At 39.3% G+C, this 23,233-nt stretch overlaps 1 protein-coding gene across 3 annotated transcripts in view; it reads left to right on the top strand.

Moving 5' to 3' along the window:
• The window catches only part of HEATR1 (HEAT repeat containing 1), a 58,483-nt gene that overhangs the window by 26,796 nt on the left and 8,454 nt on the right, over nucleotides 1-23,233 (top strand). For all 3 annotated transcript variants that reach the window (XM_017526603.2, XM_017526601.2, XM_017526602.2), the window contains exons 21-36: nucleotides 3,583-3,752; nucleotides 4,155-4,313; nucleotides 5,929-6,171; nucleotides 6,498-6,629; nucleotides 8,630-8,733; nucleotides 8,905-9,048; nucleotides 9,751-9,869; nucleotides 9,964-10,085; nucleotides 11,955-12,083; nucleotides 14,209-14,439; nucleotides 15,039-15,165; nucleotides 16,446-16,606; nucleotides 19,535-19,581; nucleotides 20,949-21,072; nucleotides 21,648-21,788; nucleotides 22,254-22,546. In XM_017526603.2, coding sequence (XP_017382092.1) covers nucleotides 3,583-3,752; nucleotides 4,155-4,313; nucleotides 5,929-6,171; nucleotides 6,498-6,629; nucleotides 8,630-8,733; nucleotides 8,905-9,048; nucleotides 9,751-9,869; nucleotides 9,964-10,085; nucleotides 11,955-12,083; nucleotides 14,209-14,439; nucleotides 15,039-15,165; nucleotides 16,446-16,606; nucleotides 19,535-19,581; nucleotides 20,949-21,072; nucleotides 21,648-21,788; nucleotides 22,254-22,546 — 2,446 coding nt within the window. The remainder of the gene's footprint in view (nucleotides 1-3,582; nucleotides 3,753-4,154; nucleotides 4,314-5,928; nucleotides 6,172-6,497; nucleotides 6,630-8,629; nucleotides 8,734-8,904; nucleotides 9,049-9,750; nucleotides 9,870-9,963; nucleotides 10,086-11,954; nucleotides 12,084-14,208; nucleotides 14,440-15,038; nucleotides 15,166-16,445; nucleotides 16,607-19,534; nucleotides 19,582-20,948; nucleotides 21,073-21,647; nucleotides 21,789-22,253; nucleotides 22,547-23,233) is intronic.

The following is a 23,233-nucleotide window of genomic DNA, read 5'->3' as shown; positions in this document are numbered from 1 at the left end:
CTGGGCATGGTGGCTCACTCCTGTAATCCCAGCACTTTGGGAGGCTGAGGTGGGCGGATCACCTGAGGTCAGGAGTTCAAGACCAGCCTGGCCAATATGGTGAAACCCCATCTCTACTAAAAATCCAAAAATTAGCCAGGCGTGGTGGCGCACGCCTGTAATCCCAGCTACTGGGAAGGCTGAGGCGGGCAAATTGCTTGAACTCAAGAGGCGTAGGTTGTAGTGAGCCGAGATCATGCCGCTGCACTCCAGCCTGGATGACAGAATGAGACTCCACCTCCAAAAAAGTAAAAAAATTCCAAAAGCTGATCATTTAAGTAAGTGGCTGTGATTTAATGTTGGATTCCAGTATCTTAATTGAACATGATAACTTTGGTTGTTGGTACTTTGAATTTGTCTTTGAATTTTGGTATTTTAGAAGCTTTCCTCCCCACTCTTCAGGGAATATTACCAAACAGATGTTTTGGCCCAAGGCTGCCCCTTGTGTGAATTCAACTTTCCATCTGTTTGTTCCTGACTTTGTTTTATAAATTATCCATATGAAAACCAGAAAGGATTTCCAGTTTTCACAGATTATACAGGTTGAGTGTCCCTTATCCAACATCATGCTTGGGACCAAAAGTGCTTGGGGCTTCAGATTTTTTCAGATTTTGGAAAGTTTGCATCTGTGTAATGTAATATCTTGGATTGGAACCTAGGTCTGAACACCATATATGTTTTATATACGCCTTTTGAACGTCGCCTGAAGGTAATTTTATCTAATTTTTTACATTTTATTTTAGGAGACAGTTTCTCACTTTGCTGCCCAGGGTATAGCGCAGTGACACAATGTTGGCTCACTGCAACCTCTCCCCACCCTTCTCCTTCTCTGCCACCATGCCCAGCTGTATATATATTTTTTTAAAGACAGAATCTCGATCGGTCGCTGTCGCCAAGCTGGAGTGCAGTGGCGCGATCTCGGCTCACTGCAACCTCTGCCTCCTGGGTTCAAGTGATTCTTCTGCCTCAGCCTCCTGAGTAGCTGGGACTACAGGCGCACGTCACCATGCCCAACTAGTTTTTGTATTTTTAGTAGAGACAGGGTTTTGCCATATTGCCCAAGCTGGTCTCCTGACCTCAAGTGATCCACCTGCCTCGGCTTCCCAAAGTGCCGGGATTATAGGTGTGAGCCACCATACCCAGCCCTGTTTTAGTTTTTAATTGCAGCCTCGAACTCCTGGCCTCAAGCTATCCTCCCATCTCAGCCTCCCTCATAGCTAGGAGCAAAGCCCTGTGCCACTATGCCTTACTAATTTTTTTGTTAAATGTGTAGAGACAGGGTCTTGGTGATGTTGTCCAGACTAGTCTTGAACTCCTGGCCTTAAGTGATTCTCCTCCCTCAGCCTCCCAAAGTGCTGGGGTGACAGGCATGAGCCTCTGTGTCCATCCAGTTTTATACACTATTTTCAATAATTTTGTGCTTGGAACAATGGTTGGGGACATTGAACCATTTATCCTTTGTGGGCATCTTGTGTGGAGGAATTTTGGCTTTTGAAAAAGATATATTGCAGTTGCAGGGAGCTGGGAGGCTCTTTTTTCCCGTAGGGATACTGAATAAACAGTTGTATGCCTGCATTTTCACTGCAGCTCATCACATGAGGTTAGGTGTGGAATTTTCCATTTGCATCATATTGGCACTCCAAAAATTTGAGGTTTTGGATTTTTGGATAAAGGTTACTCAGCCTGTATGCACTTCTTAGACAGGTTTGAAAGCTTGTCAAGCTTTATCTTAGTGTTTCAGAAGTGGAAAGTATACTGGATAATTTCTAGCAAAATATAAATGACCGAGTTTGCTGCAGTAGATAGCAGGAAACGAAGCTTAAATAACTAATTACTGTAAAAGGAATTTAGGTATCTCTTTGTTCCAAATACATCTTTTTAAAAACCCTAGTGCAGTTGGTCTCACAGATGCATTCTTACTAGATCTCTGAGGCAGCTTTTTTCAATGTTGTTGAACTGGGCAGGGCATAGAGAAGGGAAGCTTCCAGATTCTTTGTCTAAAACTGGCATAACACTGAAAATTGAGAAACTCTCCAGACAAAAAACTATAATCCATGTTGCTTTGAAGAATATTATGTAAAAATCCCAAATATTTGCAAATAGGATCTAACAGCATATTTAAACAAATAATCATTTACCCAGCTAGAGTTCACACCCAGAATATAAAATTGGTTCAGTAAAAGTAAGTACGTTAATATAATTGACTATATCAGTGTTGAAGGGCAAAACCCATAAAATGTCCGAAGATCTGAAAAGATAATTAGCCAAAAATCAGTGGTTATTCCTAATTGAAAGCAAAATAGGAGTAACATGATCCAAAAATTCCTCAAATCAAAACTAGCATTTTCGCTTCATAATTGGGAAAACAAAGGCATTCCTATTAAAATCACCACTATCATTGAACATGATTCTAGAAGTACTAGCTGGCAGAAATAGGCAAGTTTCAAGTCTTTATGGAATGTATCAGTATAATAAAGCTGAAATCAAAGATCTGTAATACGGTTATGTGGATTGTTAAATGGGACATCTGGCTATCCATTTGGAAACATTAGAAAGTTTGACTCCAACCTCATTCTTTATATAAAAATTTCATGTGAACTAAAGATTTAACATCAACTTAGCTCTGGCATTAGAAGAAAGCCTGAAGTACATATGATCTCTCTCTAAATATAGAGAGAGATACTTTCTAAATTCACTTAGAGTGGGGAGGGCCTTTCTAAGCAACAGAAAAAAACTAGAAGAAAAATTTAACCATAGCGATTCTCTGTCAAAAAGTGAAATCACACACACCAGTCTGAGACCAAATATTGCCAAAGTATGATGCACAAATGGATAATTCCCTGTGCACACTTGTACAAGGCTGTATGTACAGGGGTGTTTGTTGCAGCATTGTAATGATGACGAAGGAATAGAAACAACTTGAACGTCACCAGTAAGGTACTGGTTTTAAGAATATGGAAAATACATTAAAGTATACTTTACAATTAAAAAGAATGATTTAATTAGGATATAGGTGTACTTATGGAAAACACTCCACAGAGTTGAGATGGGTCTGTAATCCCAGCACTTTGGGAGGCCAGGGTAGGTGAATCATTTGAGATCAGGAGTTCGAGACCAGCCTGGCCAACATGGTAAAACGCCATCTCTACTAACAATACAAAAATTAGGCAGGTGTGGTGATGCGCACCTATAATCCCAGCTACCCGAGAGGCTGAGGCAGGAGAATTGCTTGAATCCAGGAGGCGGAGGTTACAGTGAGCTGAGACGACGCCACTACACAACATCCCATTCAGATGTGGTAGTAGTTGGTGTAGAAAAGGGTTTATACTATGCTCTTATTTCTGTATTTTCAAAAGAATGCGCCAGATAACATATACCTATCATTTCTCTGGAATATTAAATACTTAAACAGTGAACAGTCTCTGGAGAGGGAGTCTGAATTTGAAGGGAAACTTTTTATCAAGTACCTTTGGAACAATGTAAATTTTGTAATGTTTCAGTTTTTAAAATTGTTTTTTAAATCTTTTTCCCTTTTGGTTTTAGTGGTGACATCTTTACTCATTAACCTGGGAAGCCCCATAAAAGAAGTTCGTAGGGCTGCCGTTCAGTGTCTCCAGGCCCTCAGTGGAGTGGTGTCCCCGCTTCATCTGATAATAGATGATCTGATTTCTAAAGCAGAGGAGATCACTTCAGATGCTACGTATGTTATTCAGGTAAGCTCGTTAGCAAAGATTCAGTGTGTTCATGCCTGTGCATACACGTGAGCAGTTTTCTCCATTCTTGATGTTTTACTGTGTAGGGATTTTGATGAACTAAGTCCTTGAATTTAGGAACTGATATGTCAGTATCTGTACATCTGTCTCCCCCTACTTTTTAAAAGATAGCAATGTCATATTTCAGTTTATTTCTTTTCATTGGATAAAGGACTAGTGTATAGCTTTTCATAGTAAGCCAACTATGTATTATAAATAACTTTTCTTATTAAGGTTTTAAGGGGAAATAGAAAATTGTAAACAATGTCACATCATTTGGGTAAGAATCTTCCATAATTAATATATTTAGCCTTTATAGTTTCTTAACCCTTTTTTAATCCAGTTTTCTTTTTGGTGTCTTAGGATTTGGCTACTTTGTTTGAGGAACTACAGAGAGAAAAGAAACTGAAATCTCATCAGAAGTTGTCTGAAACTTTGAAAAACTTACTTAGTTGTGTATATAGTTGCCCATCTTATATAGCAAAAGATTTGATGAAAGTACTTCAGGGAGTCAACAGTGAGGTATGTGCCATTTAAGTGGGTTGTAGGTTCCTGTGATGTTACTAAAGAATTGTAACTGGCCGGGCGTGGTGGCTCAAGCCTGTAATCCCAGCACTGTGGGAGGCCGAGACGGGTGGATCACGAGGTCAAGAGATCGAGACCATCCTGGTCAACACGGTGAAACCCCGTCTCTAATAAAACTACAAAAAATTAGCTGGGCATGGTGGCGCGTGCCTGTAATCCCAGCTACTCAGGAGGCTGAGGCAGGAGAATTGCCTGAACCCAGGAGGCGGAGGTGGCAGTGAGCCGAGATCGCGCCATTGCACTCCAGCCTGGGTAACAAGAGCGAAACTCCGTCTCAAAAAAAAAAAAAAAAAAAAAGAATTGTAACTGCTTGTGGATGAGGAAGACAATTGCAAGAGTGGCATGTATGCACTCAGGAGAGATAACTGTAATATTAATTTGGGAGGAGGATGGGTCGAGGTAGAGAAAAAAAGATACAAGGTACAAAACAAGCACTGGTGAGTTTCTTTTTATTTTAAAATTAAATGTGTTGTCCGTGTCTAATCATTAAGTTTATTTTAAATGAACTTAACTGTCCGGTGTCTGTCTCGTGGGGCTGCACTTCGGTGTATCTGTTTTTCAAGTGAAAATTTTATACAAAGCAATATATTTGGACATGCGTCTGTGAAAATTCCAAAATCATTTGCTTGTTTATTAGATATATTTAGAGCTTTCATTATGTTCTCAAGGAAGCTTGTGTTAGAAAAGAAAGCAGTTGTGAAACACTTGTTTATGTGATGGCATGTGCTGACCAGCAGAGAAAAGGTTTCTTTACCCCAGTGTTCCAAAAACACCTGTGCACTTCATCAGCCTTAGACTGACTATAGACTTAGAAAACTAAAATGAGTAAAACGGACTGAAGACCATTTGATTACATTTTTTTTGGTAGGAACAAACAGGTTGCGTTCAACTCTTAGTTGTCCCTGGTATAGTTTAAATTAGGAACTGACAAATTGTGTAAAAGACCGGATAGAAAAGATCTTATGCATTCCAGACCACACAGTCTCTGTTACAGCTGCTCAGCTCTGCTGTTTTATCAGGAAAGCAGCCACAGACAGCGTATAAACAAATATGCATGGCTGTGTTTCAGTACATACAATTTACAAAAACAGGTGGTCTATTGAATTTGGCCTTCAAGCCACAATTTGCTGGCCCCTGGTTTAGTAGTTAAAGATTCACATACATAATTTGAATTAATATTTATTATACCAAGTTGGAAACATTGAGGGATGCATACAGTGTTTTAGGGAATGTTAAGCTTTAGTTTTATACACTAAAGTTTTAGTTTGTGACTTCTGTTCTTAAGTCTTGAAGGATGCTCACGGATTATCTTTCTACTCATCTTTTAAGGGTTTAGCGCTTTTGAGCATTACACATGAACTATCAGAAAGGACCTGAGTGCCTTGGTGTGAATTAATAGCTGTCTCCGTATCTAAGAAGTTATCGTTACTGGGTTTTTTTCCTCCGGGCTACACTCCCATCATCCAACAGGATATCTTTGGGTGTCTCTGTAGAGTGAGCAAAAACATACCAGTGTAGGTAACTATTTACTAATAAGTCTTTCAATCTTTAGATGGTGCTTTCTCAGCTATTGCCTATGGCTGAACAACTGCTAGAAAAGATTCAGAAGGAGCCCACAGCTGTCTTGAAAGATGAGGCCATTGTTTTGCATCTCACTCTGGGAAAGTATAATGAATTTTCATCTTCCCTTTTAAATAAGGATCCGAAGAGTCTAGATATATTTATAAAAGCTGTGCACACAACAAATGAACTTTACGCAGGAATGCCAACCATTCAGATTACAGCCCTTGAAAAGGTCAGTGATTTCTTTCAGAAACTAAGGCATGGCAAGTTCAAGCATTTAAGGGTGAAGGCAACAGGAACAGAGTAAAAGAAAAACGTAGTATTTTATTTGGAGAAGATAGTTATAGGTGAACTTGACATGTTTTAAAGGAATGTAATATATTTGACCCATTTTGCAAAAGTGAATGTTGTACATGGGTCATTAAACAGAATTGGCGTTTTCACTGACATATTTAAATGGGAAACAATTTTATATTTCCAGAGACGGTGATAAAAACTTTATTTCTGGAGTTTAAACTTATTCACTGAACTCATTTGCCTTTTTTCTACCCCCTCTAGATTACAAAACCATTTTTCGCAGCCATATCAGATGAAAAAGTTCAGCAGAAGCTTTTAAGAATGTTGTTTGATTTATTGGTGAACTGTAAAAACTCACGTTGTGCTCAGACTGTCAGCAGTGTTTTTAAAGGGGTAAGCTGCAAACTTCGTGCAGGTTTTTTTATTAATGTTTAGTCTCTTCCAAGGGACACCATGTTTAAGAGTCCAGCATTTTATAGTGCTTCTAAGAGGTCAGATGTTACCATTAACAAGAATCATGGAAAAGTAAATCATAGAGAGGCATAAAATAAAAATTATAAGTCTTTACCGTTATTTTATTTTATGAAATATTTATTGATAGTTTGAACCAGATAGGGTGTGTAGGAATTTGTATGTGTGTGCTCTTACTGGTACTAGGTGGAATCTACCTATTCCTTTATGCAGGGAATGGGAATGAGTGAGTGGCTCAGTGTTGAACTAGGTAGCTTCATTCTACTTCATTTAAACAGTTGTTTAATGACATATAATGGAATTGAAATTCTGCTTGTTAGTTTCATATGTATATTGAAACCTAGCTATTGTCTGACTAGCTACCTGGTTATTCTGTTTTATTGAATATAGAATAATATGAAGTTCTAGTATCTAGATTCAGCAGTTCTCAGAATTTTAACATATTTAGTTAATCTTTTTCCTTGTCTTTGCTGAAGTATTTTAAAGTAAGTCTCAAAATGTCGTGCATTTTCATCCCTCTGTACTTCAGTGTGCATCTTTTGCAAAGTGGATACAACTACAATGCCATTAGAAGTAAAAAAAATTAATAATCAAATTATTCCTCGATATTATCTAATACCTAGTTCATAATCATATTCCCATGGTTATCTCAAAGGTATTTTTTATAGTTGTTTTCTTTGAGTCAGAATCCAAAGATTTGTTAGAACCTTATAAAAAGAGTTATCTGGATCCCATCCCATATCTAAAGAATCTCTGGAGGTATGAATCTGTTTTTGTGGGTGTGTGTATATGTCTTATTCCTTCCTGGCTGATAAGAATATACATACCTGATTCTACACTTGGAACCAATTGGTATGGATGATTCTATATTGTGTTACTAGTTTTCCACTCTAAGGGGTGAACATGAAATGACTGGACTGGAGAAGTGGTACCATATCATAATCAAGCCAAGTGCAGGGCTATAACTTGAGACTTCTAAGACAAACCATATAGAAAGCAAGTGCATGGTAGTAGGAGATCTCAGTTAAAATGAAAATCTGAAGTTGAATTTATGTTAGCTAGTGCTTTTTGTTTATACCCTCCTCTACTTTGCCTTCTTCTCATTCTGGTTTTTCAAGAGTTCTGTAACAAGGCAGTAGCAGCAAATGCTGGGGGGATGTAGGCATATCCAGTAAGTCATTCTTCCCTCTTAATTGAATAAATCCTTCCCAGGGGTTAATGTCTGATTTTGGTCTTAATATTTTTAAAGAAATGTGGGAAAAAAATTAGAATCACAAGAAGCACATTTTTAGCAGGCCTTAAGTATAGTACTAATGAAGTGCTGATTGATGAGCTAAGATCTAGTCCAAATGAGAACATCTTAAAGCATTTAAAGGGTTATTAGAAGGAAAGTGCTAATCCAGATTCCTCCCTCTTCTATTTGACAGTGGGCTAGAGAGTATATGAGATACTTGCTAGTCATGCCATATCAGCCAGAGACAAGATTGGCCTTAAATGTCAGGCCAGGTCTACTTTGACAACAAAAATTATTTTGATGACTGAAATACACTCGATTATGTGAAGCACTCTCTTATGCTTTGTGACAATATATACCATATGATAAATTAAGTGTATACTGATGAGAGCGGGTATCCAAGGTACACTAAGTGAAACATACCAGGGTACAGAGCAATGTGCATGGTATGTTTCTATTTATGTTTTTTAATAGCATATACAGCCATTGGTATGTGGAAAGTTTCTTAAAGGAAGCATAGGAAATTGTCAGTGATGTTTGCATTTGGTGATTGGCCTGGGCTATAAAGTGGTATAAAGACATAAAAATGGATGTAAATGCTTTCATTGTATGTCCTAATCTAACATTTATTGCTCTAATTTTATCCCAATGGATTATATCATCAACTGTTCTTCCTTCAATATTTCAGATTTCCATTAACGCTGAACAAGTCAGAATAGAACTGGAGCCACCAGATAAAGCTAAATCCTTGGGCACAGTTCAGCAAAAAAGAAGGCAAAAAATGCAGCAGAAGTAAGAGCTACAGATGTGTTGAGTACATGCTGTTGTTCCCCTGTCTTTGAATGTTAGGAAGCCATTGGGACTTTTTGACACGCATCAATTTGCCATAATCAGGCACAATGGTTTTTACTTAGCACATGATAGTGTTCGCTTTTCCAACTTTTTGTCTTCTCTGTTTTCCAGAAAATCACAAGATCTAGAATCTGTTCAGGAAGTTGGAGGTTCCTACTGGCAAAGAGTAACTCTCATCCTGGAATTACTGCAGCACAAAAAGAAGCTCAAAAGTCCTCAGATATTGGTGCCAACTCTTTTTAACTTGCTCTCAAGGTAATTGATCTGTGAGAGAGCAGGACTCTTAATTCTTGCCCATCTTACCTAACCTTCTCTTTTCAACATACTCTTTTGTTTAAGTAGTCTGTAAAATAAAGCAAGAACTATAGGTGAAATTGAAAGATGGGTTTTAGGTATCCATTGCCAGTGCCCCAAACTCACCTTAGTGCCCTGTGTCATATAGTAAATGACCACTCGCTTTACAGCCTATTTTCCTTCTGAACTTTTCAGTAACATGCCTGGGGCATCCTTAATTGTATTTCAAGATATAGTGTTGAATTTGTGTGTGTGTGTGTGTGTGTGCGTGTGTGTGTATAGTGTTTGCTGTCTATATATATTTTTACATATAGATGTATATAGATATGGATAGATACATTTCTTTGGTGTAAATTGTTAGACAGCTATAGAGTATGAATTGTGGAATGTGCTTTCATGTGAAAGGCAAAGTAATTCAGGAGGTGTCCTGTAATATTCCAAACAGATTAATGAAAAGTGCAGTAGAGAAGAAAGGGAATTTGACATAGCACCTGTCTATATGAGAGGAAATTAGAGTTGGAAATCTTACATCTTATTTATAGATTTCATGTTTAATGATAGTACTTTAGTTATTGAATATGAGTTCTGGACGGTGGTCATTAATGCAACAGTGAATTTACAACTTTCACATTTCCCATCGTTTCTCCTTTGGGTGTCCTGAAGGTGTTTAGAACCCTTGCCGCAAGAGCAGGGAAATATGGAGTACACCAAACAATTAATTCTTAGTTGTCTGCTCAGCATCTGCCAAAAACTCTCTCCAGATGGTGGCAAAATACCCAAAGGTATGTACTTTTTGGAAGGAAAGGTTAGAAAATTGTCTACTTTGAGTGTGAATGTACCTGCCACTTAGGGTTTTTGTCTTTCTCAACACTGTAGATATTTTAGATGAGGAGAAGTTCAATGTGGAGTTGATTGTTCATTGCATCCGCCTTTCGGAGATGCCTCAGACCCATCACCATGCCCTTTTACTTTTGGGTACTGTTGCTGGAATATTTCCGGTAAGTGTTAGTGATTTAAGATTTCAGCAGATATTTCAGATATTTTCCTTCCACAGAAATGCATCGGCACCTACTGATTTAAATTAATTAGGCTTTGGAGTCTTCCAGCACTGGTGGGACTCTCAGCCCTGACTCTTCATAGCTGGGACAGTATGAGCCAGTTGGTCTTGCTAAGCTTTGGCTTCCCTTTTTATCAAGTGGGAATAATAACCTTCTTCACTGGATTGTTGGGGGAATTCAGTTGGATAATTTGTGATTAGTACATAGCACAGTACCTGGCACACTAAATGTCTAATAAAACAGTGGGTATTAGTGTTATTTGGGTAAAGTTAATAACTCATTTATCCTCAAGTAATCCTCAAAATAACCTTTAACTAGCGACTTGAGAAAATTAATTTGATCATAAACGGTGTCATTTAAAGAAGTCATGTCCCTTTTATGAAAAACATCATTTAAAAAATTTGTAAAGAGGTTGAAACTATTTTCATATTGGGGCTTTAGGTCAGAGGTTCTTAACCTGGGGTTCTCCATGAGCTTTAGGGGGTCTTAATCTACTGAAATTATATGCAAGGTTTTATGTATATGGGATTTTTTTTTTTTCTTGTAAGAGAATCTATGCTTCTCAAAGGGGTTGATAAACTAGAAACAGGTAAGAATCATTAATATTTTTTTTTATTGAAATGTAGTTCAGATGCCATAAGATTCACCCATTTAAAGTATACAATTAAGTGGTTTTAGTATATTCACAAGGTTTGTGTAATCACCACCACAGTCTACTTAAAGAGCATTTTCATCACGTCAGAAAAGAAACTCCACACCCGTTAACAGTCACTCTATCTCCCGCTGCTCCCTACCACCACCACCCTTCTCCTGGCCACCACTAAGGTATTTTCTGTCTCTATCAGTCTGCCTATGCTGGGCATGTCATATAAATTAAGTCATACAATATGTGGCCCTCTGTGTCTGACTTCTTTTGCTTAGCATACTGTTTTTGAGGTTCATTCATGTTGAAGCTTGAATCAGTATTCCTTTTATGACTGAGTAATATTGTTGTATGTGTATGCCACATTTTGTTTATCCGTTCATCAGTTGATGGACATTTGGGTTGTTTCTACTTTGGGGCTATTATAAATTATGTTGCTGTGAATATTCTAGACAAGGTTTGTGTGGCCATGTTTTCGTTTCTCCTGGGTATGTATACCTAGGAGTGGAATTGCTGGGTCATGCGGAACTTTATGTTTAACTTCGGCGTAACTTGTGAGACTGTTTTCCATAGTTCCACACCATTTTTCTCCCACCAGCAGGCTGTAAAGGTCCCAGTTTCTTCACATTCTTGCCAGGACTTGTTACTGTCTTTTTTACCACCATCCTAGTGGGTATGAAGTAGTATTTATGCTTATATGCTTTTCATATGAATTTATGCTTATATGCTGTTCGAATGAATTTTTTTTTTTTTGGAGAAATGCCGTTTCAAATCCTTTGCCTATTTTTTAATCAGGTTATTTCTCTTTTTATTGGTGAGTTGTAATCAATCATTGATATTTGATGTGTTTGAAATAGAGAATGTTAGCCTGAGGCAGACACATCACTTGTGGCCAGGAGTTCAAGACCAGCCTGAGTAACAGTGAAAACCCCATCCTTACAAAAAAAGAAAAAGAACAAAAATTAGCTGGGCATGGTGGTGTGTACCTGTAGTCCTAGCAACTCAGAAGGCTTAGGATGGGAGGAGGATTGCTTGAGCTTAGGAGTTTAAGGTTACAGTGAACTGTGATCACATAACTGCACCCTAGCTTGAATGACAGAGTATGACCCTATCTCTTATATAAATTAATAAATATAGAAAATGTTGATAGTTACGTTTTCTTTCAGGATAAAGTTCTACACAATATCATGTCTATTTTTACATTTATGGGAGCCAATGTCATGCGCCTAGATGATACTTACAGTTTTCAAGTCATTAACAAGACAGTGAAAATGGTTATTCCCGCACTTATTCAGGTAAGCTGTCTTTTTGCCATCTTGGGGTTTCTTTTTTCAATTTAAAATTTTGCATATGAATAACATTAAAAGCCTTTTTTTTTTTTTTTTTTAAATATTCTCAGCAATTGTGCTGTATAAAGAAAGGCCTTTCTGAAATACTCAAGTACATTGCCCTTCGGTTTTAGGATGTTGAAGCTAAGAAGCAGTCTTGGCAAAGTCTTTTCCAATAATATAAACAAACATGTTATAGCCGGTTCTGCTGTGCTGTGAGCGTGTGACTATACGTGTCTTAACATCATTCTGATGGGGTGAATTTACATCCACTGTCTATTTCGGGCATTGCATCAGTTTGATAATACCTTCTTATATGTTGACGAGGATGGGAACTTTTAGAGCTACAGTGACAAATTTGCTAACGTGCAGTTTAGCAAATGTTTACCAAGCATTCTCTAAAAGCTAAACTCAGAGAGAGAGGCGAGATGTTCTCTCTCCCAGTAAGAAATGAATAATTCAAGAGATAAAAGTAGCCTCAAGAGTGAAAGAGCTTGGTCATCTACTTGAGTTTTCCATTTACCCTCACATGTTAATTAATGTCTTTTCTCATGCTATTGGCCATCCCAGGGATGACCATATTCAGCACCTTTTTTTAACCTTAGTATTAGATTGGTGTTCTCAGTGTCCGCCAAGTGGGCAAGCAGAGGATAGATACATAAATAGAAAAATAACAGTATGCATTCATATGATCAGTGCCAATTGAATAAGTAAATGCTGAAAAGGTCGGAATGGGAAAGTCCACATGGGCCAGGATGACCACAAAGTTTCATAAGAAATAGAATTTGAACTGGTGCGAAAGAAGGATAGGATTTGTTCAGTGATGGGAGAGCCAACGGTGTGAGAAAAGGCATGATCTAGGAATGTGCACATTGTGTTTGAAGAATGTAGTATAGATCGATTGATGGAGAGCAGAGGGTTGAGACAGGTAGACATGGGTTTATCCATTCATTCCAGTGTTTTTTGTCATTCCTTCTGTCATTTATTCAACAACTGTATTTTGATCACCAATACCCCAGAGTAAAATGGTTCAAACTTTATTGTGAAAACAGCAGGAAGTTGTTGGCTTTTTCTGTGCTCTGCTTACCTTCATTCTTCTTGAGGCACAACCCAAATCCTGCGTGATTTGTGCAGCCTTCCCAGGCAGCCTAAACAGACTTGCTGTCAGTGTCACATGTTTGGCATCTGCTGTTACTGCCTCCTGTTACCTTTTCACATATGTATCCTGTTTCTTTTGTTTGTTTGTTTTTCGAGACGGAGTTTTGCTCTTGTTTCCCAGGCTAGAGTGCGATGGCACGATCTCGGCTCACTACAACCTCAGCTTCCTCCTTTCAAGCGATTTTCCTGCCTCATCCTCCTGAGTAGCTGGGACTACAGGCATGCACTACCACACCCATCAAATTTTGTATTTTTAGTAGAGACAGGGTTTCACCATGTTGGCCAGGCTGGTCTTGAACTCCTCACCTCAGGTGATCTGCCCACCTCGGCCTCGCAAAGTGCTGGGATTACAGGCGTGAGCCACCATACCTGGCCATGTATCCTGTTTCATACAGAAAATAAATCTCCTTTGGACAGGGCTCACATTGTACACTTTGTATTCCCCTCGGGGCTAAATAGTGACCTGGACATGATAGGTACTTACTGAATATTTATTGTTAGGCCTTTGATGATTAAAACTCTTCTGGCTGAGTGTGGTGGCATGCACCTGTAACACCAGCACTTTGGGAGGTTGAGGTGGGATTATTTGAGGCCAGGAGTTTGAGACCAGCCTGGTCAACATAGCAAAAGCCCATCTCTACAAAATTTTTAAAAAGTAGTGGGAGATGCTAGGATGTCACAGCTTTTTGGGAGCCTGAGGCAGGAGGATCGCTTTGAACTCAGGAGATCCAGGCTGCAGTAAGATATGATCACGCCACCGCACCTGAGACTGGGCCGCAGAGAAAGACCCTGTTTTTTTATACATATAAATATAAATTCATTTATTCTTCCAGTAACTTCTTGGGGCACATCAAAGCCTTATCTTATCCACCTAAAGCTTGTTTTGTGGAGAATTACTTGCACCTACTCGTTGTCTCTGCTTGCTGTTTTGCAGTCTGATAGTGGAGATTCTATAGAAGTTACAAGAAACGTTGAAGAGATTGTGGTAAAAATCATTAATGTGTTTGTGGATGCGTTGCCACATGTCCCGGAGCACAGGCGCCTGCCCATCCTCGTTCAACTTGTTGATACGCTGAGTGCAGAAAAATTCCTCTGGGTTCTCCTCATCTTGCTTTTTGAACAGTATGTCACAAAAACAGTGCTGGCAGCTGCCTATGGAGAAAAGGTCAGAACCTAGGGTGGGAAGATAAGGAAAATGGTGATTTCTCACAAAGATTTTATGATACTGTCCAGTTTAAACATGGGACTGATGATGCTTAATGTGTGTTATTTAGAACCTTTTTGCTCAGAACCTTTTTCAGAAAGGCTTTTGGCGTTTTAAAAAATTGCATTCAGAGTCCATAGCACTCTGAATATCCTCAGTTGTAGCAAAATGTCTTCTGAGGCCAAGTTAACTTTTCTGAGAAACAGGACTGGTGCCATACACGTGGTTCTATTTTAAGCCCAGCAGAGTATGGCTAAAGAGAATGAAACAGTGTCTCTTGAAAGTGATTTTGAAGGCAGTGTGGGGGAAATGGAAGAGCGCCCCTGTCCCTGCAGTCAGTAAGACACAGACACGGGTGATTGTTTAGAAAAGCCCGGTTTGGATAAGTCAAGGAACGTTTTCAAATGACTTCTTAGATATGGGATCTGGGAGTAGATTTTGACCTACTCTAAATAAAGTAATATACTCTGTTCTGCTAGAAATCAAAATGCATGTTGTCCTGAAATTATGCCTTTGCAATTCCGTAAGTACAGATTTGTTACATTTTTCTTTCTGCACAGGATGCTATTTTAGAAGCAGACACTGAATTTTGGTTTTCAGTCTGTTGTGAATTTAGTGTCCAGCATCAGATACAAAGCTTGATGAAAATTCTCCAGTACTTACTAAAGCTGCCAGAGGAAAAAGAAGGTAAGCGTAGATCGAGGGTCACTGACCGTTCAATCTGAAAGCTAAAGCGAAGCAGAAGATAACTCACGTTGTACTTAGTACATTTTCAGAAGGATTTTTAAAGTAAGTCAATCATTTTAATTTGATGGTGTACTTTCTTGAATCCTTATGGAAAATAGTCAGTAGGAATTCCACTTGCCATTCCTCACACATTGTCTTTTATACCTCTGTGCCCTGCGCTGATGTCTTAGCTTTGGAATGTGACCAATATCCAGGATGAGTTAGGTTCAAATGACTGTAAATGATCAGGACTTCGTTAGCCGTCCCTCAGCTTCTCTTTAAAATATCTGGAGATATTCACATGAAAAGAAAAAATAGATACCAAAGGAGTGGTAGTGAAATACTGAAATTGTACCATACAGCAGAGCCTTGAAGAAAATCTCACTAATTGCAGCACCACTGAGGCTAGCTTAGAAAGGTTGATGAAACCAGGTGTGATGGTGTTGGCCTGTGGTCTCAGCTACTCAGAAGAGTGAGATGGAAGGATCACTTGAGTCCAGGAGTTCAAGACCAGCCTGAGCAACCTAGTAAGACCCCATCCCTAAAAAAAAAAATTTTTTTTTTTTTTTTTTTTTCATTAAGAAAGCGTTGACGTGTTGAAAGTTCTTAGTTCTCTACCCTTCGAAGCAGAACAACAAGGCACGTTAGAAAGAAGGTACTAAGAGCATCGCAGAGATAATTTTCTGCATGGCCAGCCATTAGCCCTGTCATCCCTTTTTGGCCAGGCAGTAACTTGTCCCATCCTGTAGTTAGCTCAGGTTTGGCAGGGACAGACTAGAGAGGTCCCTGGAGAGCTATATGTGGTGATGTGGGTAAGGAAGTGTCTTCGCAGTAAGTCATTCTCTAGGATAGTGGTTTTTAAGGGGACCACCACAGGCGTCACTCCAGACACTGCACTGCCAACCCTGTTTACATTGGATGCATTGAATAAAAAAATCTACACCTGCAGTCGGAAGTTCAGAGACTCCTTCTGTTGATTGTCCTGTTTCCCTGTTTTCTTTTGTTTTTTGCCTTAAACACCCACTTCTCAGGGCTGTTGGGTACTTTCTTGGCAAATAAATACACTCACATTTTTCACTAATTTAGAAAAGGAGAAACTGGAGGTAATAGAATGACAAATTTCTCTGTGAAAATGTTATCCCGGTAACCATCCTGTATTTCAAAGGTCATATCTATTAATGTATCTGTACCAAGGATTCAGGTGAAAATGAGTGAGGTCACTTACTTTGTTGCTGTTTCAGAAACCATTCCCAAAGCAGTGTCTAATAAGAGTGAATCACAAGAAGAAACGCTACAGATTTTTAACGTGGAGAAGCACACCAGCAAGCAGCTGCGGCATTTTAAGTTTTTGTCAGTGTCCTTCATGTCTCAGCTCCTGTCTTCCGATAATTTTCTGAAAAAGGTAATGTGTTCTTCAAATGTTTATAGTAAAGTGATTTTGCTGTTTCCAAGGGAAGTATGTTTTAAACTAGTGAAAGTAGTTTGGTAAGTGGCTCATGAAAATGTGAGGCATGCCTTTAAAGATAATAGGGGAAGAAAGTACATTTCACCATGGAAAACTGTCATGATCCACTGAGATTGAACATAATGTAAACTCCATGACTCTGTGGTTTAATTCTCAAGTATTGTGTATCCACCAGAAGTGTATGAACATGTACACCAAAAAAGTCTTCAAGAATGTTTATAATATTAATAACATTCTTCATGGCAGCCCAAAACTGGTAACAACCCAAGTGTCTACCAGGAGAGTAAATTGCCTACATTTTATTTTGTTTTCTGAGACAGGTCTCACTGTGTGTACCAGGCTAAAGCGCAATGGAGTGATCCTGGCTCACTGCAACCTGGAACTCTTGGGCTCAAACAATCCTCTTGCCTCAGTTTCCCAAGTAGTGGGACTACAGGCGTGTGCCACCTACGTCTGGCTAATTTTAAAACTTTAATTTTTAGAGATGGGGTCTCGCTATATTGCCCAGGCTGATGTCAAACTGCTGGCCTCAAGCGATCCTCCCACCTCGAGCTCCCAAAGTACTGGGATAACAGGCATGAGCCACCATGCCCAGCCTTTCTTACCTGGATATAGTGAGTTCTGCATGCATGATTTGTGTACGTTTCTGTTTGTGTATTAAACTTGCTTGAACGATGAGAGAAAAGGAAGAAAGGAATATCATGACCAGGAATACAAAGTGGTTTGACATTAGAGTACTATAAAGTACATTAGTACCATAATGCATAACAGATGAAGAGGGGAAACCACATGACCGTTGTACTTTTTACAGAGAAATAATGCAGCAGATTCAATACTCATTCACACTTTAAGAAAAAATATCCTGTCAGCAGTACAGGATAGATGGGAATTACTTGACCTCATAAAGGTGACAATCAGAAGCTTGTGATTTATATCATACCTGATGATGAACTATTAATGGTGTGCCCGCTAAAGTTAGGGAAAGAATGCCCTCTGTCATTGTTTCTATTCAGGAAAAGAGATGAAGTGTAAGAATCCGGAAACAAGAGAATCAGCCATTAGAACTAATAATTGAGTTCAGTGAGCTTGCTTGAGAGAGAGCAGGGTAGACACTATCTAGAGATCGGTGTAGGTTGTGATCTATATCAAGCAAGCTGGCTGAACTCATTAGTCTCACACACTGTTACATAATGTTATTATTCCTCAAATTAGAAAACAGTCAAAAAAAGATTTCCTGTATAATAAAAACATAAAAATAAAAAAAAGACTTGTAAAGCACCAACAATAAACCTGACAAAAATATGTGCACGAATATTATGGGGGAATGTCCAAGATATTAAGGGACACAGATGAAAACTTGGAAGAAATGGAGAGACCCTGTGTTCACGCATCAGAAGCCTCGCTCTTTAAAGATGCCAGATCTGCCCAGATTAGTCTAGAAACTTAATGTACTTTTTCAATTATATCATTTTAAGAAATCATATTGTTACATCGATACCAAACTGTAAGGGGCAAAGGACAGTGTTGCAGGGTTAGTCAGAGGGATCATGCCACTGAACAGTAAGCCCAGAAGCACACCCAGGTGGAGGTAAGAAGTGCAGCAGATACTTTTACAAAGCAATGGGGGAAGAGAACGGTCCAAGTACTGGCCCTGCCATGATTTGCTTTCCACTTGAGGAAAAGTCTGATGTCACGCCTTATACAAAAGACAACAGTAGGCAGAGTAAAGCTTTACTGGAAAAAACAACAGTTCAAATGTATAGAAGTAAATCAAGGAGAACATTATTGTGACCAGAGGATAGAAAAGAATTTCTTTAAAATTTGATTGAATAGAAAGGCACCGTAAACAAGGTGAAAAGAAAGTCACAGCCTAAGAGAAGATTATTGCTCTTTATAAATCAAAAGGCATCAATTTCCATTAGAACAACTGACAAAGAATACTAATTCACTGAAGAGGAATCACGAATGGCCAATTAAAATATACACGTCATTTAGCCTCTCCAGTAAACAGGAAATGTGATTAAGTGTGATACCCATCAAATTGGCAAAACTGTTTTTAAAAAAGTTGTTAATAGCAGGGAGTGGGTACGTAGTGGCAGACAATGCGAGTTGTTCCAACCGCTTTAGAAAGCAGTTGGCAGGATCCCATGAGGCTGAAGGCTCTAGTCATTCCTGTGATCTAGTCGTTCCCTTTCTTAGGCATATATGCTATAAAAACTTGCCAAGATGCTCAAAGGAAATAAAGATGTTCTTCTGTAGCATTATTAGTAAATGGGGGGAGAATGGACATAAACTTAACATCTAGCAACAGAGGCAAATGGATAGATGAGTTGTATTTAGAGAGGAATATCATATGCAGTTAAAATGAATGAACTAGAACGTTGTCACCATGCATAGATCTCAAATACATATTTTTAAGAAAACACGTTTTTCCATGATATGTACTGTTTGAAAAGGTAGCAGATTTGGAATGATGGTTGTCTTTGTGGGGCTTGGGGTAGTGGGAGAATAGGACCAAGGAGCAGTACTTGGGGGACTGCAGCTGAATCTGTAATGTTTAGCTTCTTAACAAATGATACATGAGCTCAGCAGATCAGCATGTCATAGAATTAGGTAGTGGGTCATTGAGTGTTGGTTGCTGTATTTTTCTGAACCTTTGTAGTAGTTTTCAGATAACTGCCAGTAAAATGTAATTAAAACAAATTATTATAATGGGGATGATATGAACCTGCTTAAATTGTAATAATGTCAGAAGATGGTGCTGTGGGAAGTCTGAGTGAATGACCTGTGTTTCACTGAGCTGACTGAAATGACTTTTATTATTGACCTTCATACTGTTCTAATGACATCTTCTTTAAATATTAGGTGGTTGAGAGTGGTGGTCCTGAGATTTTAAAAGGCCTTGAAGAGAGGTGTGTTTACTTTTCTTTTTTTACTTTTTATTTGGAAAGGACTCAAACTTACAGAAAAACTGGAGAAATAGTACAGAAAACTCATGTAGCCTACAGCCAGGTTCACCGCTTGGTAATACTTTTCTGCCACATTTGCTTCAGCATTCTCCCTACGTAGGGTTTTTTCTCTGAGCCATTTGAAAGTAAGTCATATACATTATGTCTCTAAGAATAAGAGAGGTTCTTATAAAACCACATTACATTGATCAAATTCAGATAATTTAACATTGATACAACACAGTGATCGAATCTACAGTTCATATTCCAGTCTCCCTAGTGATCCCAGGGTGTCCTTTACACCACGTTTGTTTCTGCCTCACGACCCATTTCAAGTTTGCGTATTGTATTTAGTTGCCATATCTTTTTAGGATCTTTTAATCTGGCCCTGATTTCTATGGGCTCATGAATTCTTTCTTCTATGGATTATAATCCATATGCTGCCATTATATATTTGGGTGCAGGAATTTTCCTTTCACTCCCATGTCCTCAGGGAGTGCCTCCTGGCCTTGCTGTGTACCCCCTGGATGCTTGGCATTCCCAGGGCCACCATCCTGCCCCATCCACCGCAAAGTGCCTGCCCTATAGGCAGGATTGTAAGCTGCTGAGCTCCAGTCCTGTGGGCCAACTTTCAGAGTTACGTGTAGGACTTTCCTTTTCCAGAGCTGATTTTGTCTGAGCCCTCTTCTCCCCTCCTCTGCTGTGCAGTGGCAGCCTATGTCCCCACTCTCCCCTCTAGCTCCCCACTCAGGCTGGCAGCAGTAGGGGGAGCTCCAGTGGTGGTTGTGTTGGAATTTTGTGTGTGTTTTTCTAATTACAGGTTATTTGAAGTTTGTAGTCTTTTTATGTCTCCTAGCAATGTGGAAGATGTGGGTTATATGTTCATTTGTATTAATATTTCTCTTTAAATGGTGTATTGTGTGTGTGCCTGTATGTTGTGTGCTTGCATGTATGTGTGCACACATGCGCACACACACACATCTGCCATTAACCTAGGGCCATAACTCCCTGAACACCCCACTTGGACAGCACAGTCAGGCCCACTGAGCATGAGATAGATATGCGTGAGCTCTTGAAACGCCTTCAGCATCTGTTGCCTATTCACAGAGTCTGAGCAAGGGCAACACTTTTGCACAGAAGTGCCTGTTTACTTCCAGGTGATCTCTCTCTATGACAGTAATCCCTCGCTTCCTTTCTTTCCAAGTAGTTTTTGAAATAATTTAGTACAGAATTATTTAATTTCTCCTTAAAACATTTAGCATGAGATAGACATGAGTGAGTTCTTTGAGTGCCTTCAGCCGCTGTTTGCTGAGCGACGCTCCGTGTTCCAGGTTGCTGGAGACCGTTCTCGGCTATATCAACGCTGTCGCACAGTCCGTGGAAAAGAACGCAGACAAACTCACCGCGAAGTTCTGGCGCGCGCTCCTTAGTAAAGCTTACGACCTCTTAGACAAGGTGGGTTTTCATTTCTCCCCAGAATTACTGTTTCGTTGCTGTTTATATTATTGTGAAATTATTTAAAGCTTTTAAAAATAAACTTGGCAGTTCCATTTATGAATATAATGAAGCTCAGATTTTTCTTAGAAAATAATATCTTGATGACTAGAAATAAATTTGTCTGGAAAAATTCTTTCCCTACCAGTTATGAGAACACGTTCGTCATATATTTTAATAACTCAGCCATGTAATATATAATGTACTACTTTATTCAAGTGCAATAAAATTAAAATATTAAGTATGTTACCTGCATATCACTGGCCTTGAAATTAGGATTGCTGTTCAAATCTAGCTAAATGATTTAGCTTCATGGCGTTGACATTTCCCCCTAATGTCGAGTTTTTGTTTTGCTTGAAAGTGTGTGGTTAGCACTGCCTACCTGAAAGGTTATTCTAAGAATTAATAAGAAAATGTGTGGGAAGGTGCCTTGTACCTGGTGGTGTGCAATGGATATCAGTCTGTCTTAATTGAAGTTCATCTTTTTCTTTTCATGTTTTTTTTCTTTTCATGTTAAATATAAAACTTCTCTTTAGGTCAATGCCCTGCTGCCCACAGAGACATTCATTCCTGTCATCAGAGGGCTGGTGGGCAATCCCCTGCCATCTGTTCGCCGGAAAGCACTGGACCTTTTGAATAACAAGCTACAGCAGAATATATCCTGGAAGAAGACAGTAGTGAGTGAAGACCCGGGACATACCTATTTTCTAGACTTCACTTTATCAAAGAGCTGCATTTGACTCCCTTCAATTTCTCCAGTGTTACAGTTTAAAATTGAAGTATATTATTGTTATCTGAATGTAATACCATGACGTGTTTTACAATGTGATGTTAATTGTAACGGGAGTTATTTGTGTTATAAGAGTGCTTCAAATGGAATTTCAGCCTAGTGGAATTCTTACTTACTATGGAGCTTACGTGGCCTTGGCCTTAGCATAATTCTAAGTCCCTTTTACTCCAAATCAGTAGGTTCTTTGTGTAAGTGAAAAGCTAGTTAGAACATGCATTTTGCTTAACGTGACTATGGCTTAGGACCCCCTAGTCTGATTTCCATTTAGACAATCTCAAGCCATGACAATGGGAAAATAGACAAGCTTTTTTTGCAGCTTTAATGATTGGGGGATTGTGGCTGTCCCCTTCAGGTTAACCGTTTCCTGAAACTGGTTCCAGACCTTTTGGCCATTGTGCAGCATAAGAAAAAGGAAGGGGAAGAAGAACAAGCCATCAACAGACAGACGGCGTTGTATGCCTTAAAGCTTTTATGCAAGAATTTTGGTGCAGAAAATCCAGATCCCTTTGTCCCAGTGCTGAGCACTGCCGTGACACTTATTGCTCCAGAGAGAAAGGAGGAGAAGAATGTCTTGGGAAGTGCACTGCTATGCATAGCAGAGGTGGCCTCCACCCTGGAAGCACTGGCCATCCCTCAGCTTCCCAGGTATGTGGCTGGAGACTTGGAACAGGAGCTGTTACTGTCTGGAACACATTGAAAAATGACACCTTGGGGTCTTTTTTCTTTTTCCTCTGAGCAGAAGTTGCATACAATTGGATTTGTTAAAGAATTGATCCTGCAGGGTGTGGTGGCTTACGGCTGTGATCCCAGCACTTTGGGAGGCCGAGGCAGGGGGATTGTTTGAGCTCAGGAGTTCGAGGCTGCAGTGAGCTATGATTGCACCACTGCACTGTAGCCTGGGCAACAGAGCGAGACCCTGTCTCTTAAAAAAAATAATATTTGAATGGAAAGGCACAGCCTTCCTTTTTATCTTCAGATGCACTGCTTTGTGATGTTAATTGTCCCCCATTCTTCCTTTTGTCTAGTACAGTCAAAAAGCAGTGGGTGAAGGTCCTTGGTAGAGGGGCCCATCCAGGTGGACAAGGCCAAAGCTGCTGTCTGCTGCCAAATACGGAAGTTCGAAGCTCCTGGCTGTGGTTGTTCCTTCCCACGCAGCCAGTAGGTTCCTTAACCTGTTAGAGCTTTGCTGCTTGTAAAAGAGAGAGAGTGTCTACCTCAAAGGATTTCTGTAGGGCAGTGCTTGCAAGGAGTTTTGTGTAGTGCCTGACACATAGTAAGTGTTCAATTAATGAAAGACATTATTTTTTAAATTACTGTTGTGTCCGCACTGTT

The sequence above is a fragment of the Cebus imitator genome, unplaced genomic scaffold (genome assembly GCF_001604975.1).
Source record: "Cebus imitator isolate Cc_AM_T3 unplaced genomic scaffold, Cebus_imitator-1.0 Scaffold42, whole genome shotgun sequence".
Taxonomy (NCBI): domain Eukaryota; kingdom Metazoa; phylum Chordata; class Mammalia; order Primates; family Cebidae; genus Cebus; species Cebus imitator.
This window is presented reverse-complemented; position numbering and strand designations above follow the sequence as displayed.